Below are 2,375 nucleotides of genomic sequence, written 5' to 3' on the forward strand. Positions count from 1 at the left end.
TATTTTTCTAAAAGAAAATAATTTCTCTTTTGTTTAATATTCTCGAAAGATAACAAAACACAGCAATGAACTTTATATACCTATTTGTATAAAAAAATACATATCTATCTGAATTACATATAAGCTTCATATTTGAAAAGCAGTAGATTGATATTTTCGCGAATAAATGTTACAGCAAATTCGTTTATGAGACACCACCTGCAGCGTACTCCGCGAGTATCGATCGACTGACGAGACGCACAAATATCCTATTATTACTTATTACTGGTTGCTCGCTAGGCGCTACTTTCTATCAAATGCACGTGCGTTTAAGTCGATACAGTAGCATCCGCGCGTTCCGTGAGCAATCATGAATGTCAGTGATCCCGTCATCATGTCACAACGGGATGTGAGTGATTACAGTATTCAATTGAATCGTTGGTTTCTAAAACTGGTGGGCGCTTGGCCAAGTTCATCCTCGACTACAGTCAGAGAAAAGGTGATTTCAACAATATTGATAATCATCTGCTACTCGTTAATAGCCTATACGGTCATACCTTGTATTCTGAACATCGTGTTCGAAGAGACCGATGTGCAGAAAAAATTAAAAGCTGCTGGTCCATTAAGTCACTGGTGCATGGGCGGCATGAATTATTTCTCACTGCTGTTTCGCAGCCGCGATATACATCGTTGCGTGGAGCACGTGAGGACCGATTGGCGGATGATGACAGAAATAGGAGACCGACAAATGATGCTGAAATATGCCAAATTTGGTCGTTTTGTCGCTGGGTTATGTGCAATTTTCATGCACGGTGGTGTGTTTTCGCACAACGTGATGCAGGGCATCATACCGACATTTGTATATATCGGAAACGTGAGCGTGTCAGTGCATATATTACCGTGTCCCACGTACAGCAAGTTCGTAGATATTACGAAGAGCCCAGTGGGCGAAATTGCGTTTGCAGTGCAGCTCCTCTCGAGTATCGTCGTCAATTCCGTCACCGCCGGTGCCTGCAGTCTCGCAGCGGTGTTTGCGATGCATGCGTGTGGCCAGTTGAATATACTGATGAGATGGCTGGATCAGCTCGATCATCGAAAGCAGCAAGATATGGTACAGCATCGATTGGCAATCATTGTGGAGCACCATCTGAGAGTATTAAGGTAATATACCGATATAAATTTAATGTTGATATTAATGTATAAAAAATAAAAAATTATTTTATATTTTCATGCCTTTGATTTTTGAGCCAATCCAAAACTATGTCTCATCTGACTCTCTTTTTCCTTCTCTCAATAATATATTATAATTTAGTTTCAAAAGAAGTTTATACCATATATGTAAAATATGATTGTAATTTACGTTATTTACAGCTTCGTGACACAAATGGAAGCACTTTTAAATCAAATATGTTTTGTAGAATTGCTAGGATGTACGTTTAACTTATGTATGATCGGATATTATGTCATTACGGTACGCTAAAGTATTAAAAAGATGAATGTGTAATTAAGACACATCGACACTGTACAACTTTTCATACTTAAATAAATGGCAAAATGAAAGACGCACATGCAAGAAATAATTATCGCAGAGAAAAAATTGCCACAATACAACCAAGCGACAGCACGATGTTGTAATTTGAGAATCACATAACCGTCTTTGGTGTAAAGAAGAATCAAATTTCAGAAGATAAGTATTAATAACTGTAATTTGAGATTGGACTGATAAAAATAAATCTAATCAAGTAAGAGAAAATCCTATTTTCAGTCAAAGCGAATTTTTATGCGTAAATATTTCAGTGAGAATTTATATACAAATCCAATTCTGCATACTCTCTTTGTCAGCCGACATTTTTCAGTCTTGAAACGCAATTATGAACAGAATTAGAAAATAATATCATATATTGAATTGACTTGATTGTTCTTGTAAGATAAGATTGTTATCATCAGTATTAGAATTATTACATTCGTGTTGTTTATTAAATATTAAACAAGAATAAATGATACTCACGAGTGTTATAAATGTGAATCCGTGACTGTGACGTGAACAGCAAGTAACGTCGCTACACGGAAATTTTTCTTGCATGCTCTCTCCGATTTTGAACCATAATCTTCGTCTACTGTCGCTACTGGATATACTGTGGCATTGCATCTTTATATTATTTTTCAACAGTTTGTTATTATATATAACATTATTTTCAACATTTAATGTTTAATAGTACTTTTAATAATAATTATATATATAAATTGCATTATAAATTATCATAAAACATTATGATATACTTTCAGGGATGGAACACAGTAGAGTCAGCAACGACAATAGTTTGTATGATGATTATATATACATCTATGACCTTCAATATTTTCATATTTTGTTATATTGGCGAAACAGTAACAGA

The 2,375-nt window shown here is 35.2% G+C and overlaps 1 protein-coding gene across 1 annotated transcript; it reads left to right on the forward strand.

The window, feature by feature from the left end:
* The first annotated feature begins 339 nt into the window (after window positions 1-339).
* On the forward strand, window positions 340-1,488 carry LOC108720169 (uncharacterized). The gene is made up of 2 exons (XM_018446993.1): window positions 340-1,140; window positions 1,351-1,488. The coding sequence occupies exons 1-2, from the start codon at window positions 350-352 to the stop codon at window positions 1,457-1,459; spliced, it is 900 nt and encodes a 299-aa protein (XP_018302495.1). The 5' UTR covers window positions 340-349; the 3' UTR covers window positions 1,460-1,488.
* The last annotated feature ends 887 nt before the right edge of the window (window positions 1,489-2,375 follow it).

Source organism: Mycetomoellerius zeteki, unplaced genomic scaffold (genome assembly GCF_001594055.1).
Source record: "Mycetomoellerius zeteki isolate Tzet28-1 unplaced genomic scaffold, Tzet1.0 scaffold1955, whole genome shotgun sequence".
Lineage (NCBI taxonomy): Eukaryota > Metazoa > Arthropoda > Insecta > Hymenoptera > Formicidae > Mycetomoellerius > Mycetomoellerius zeteki.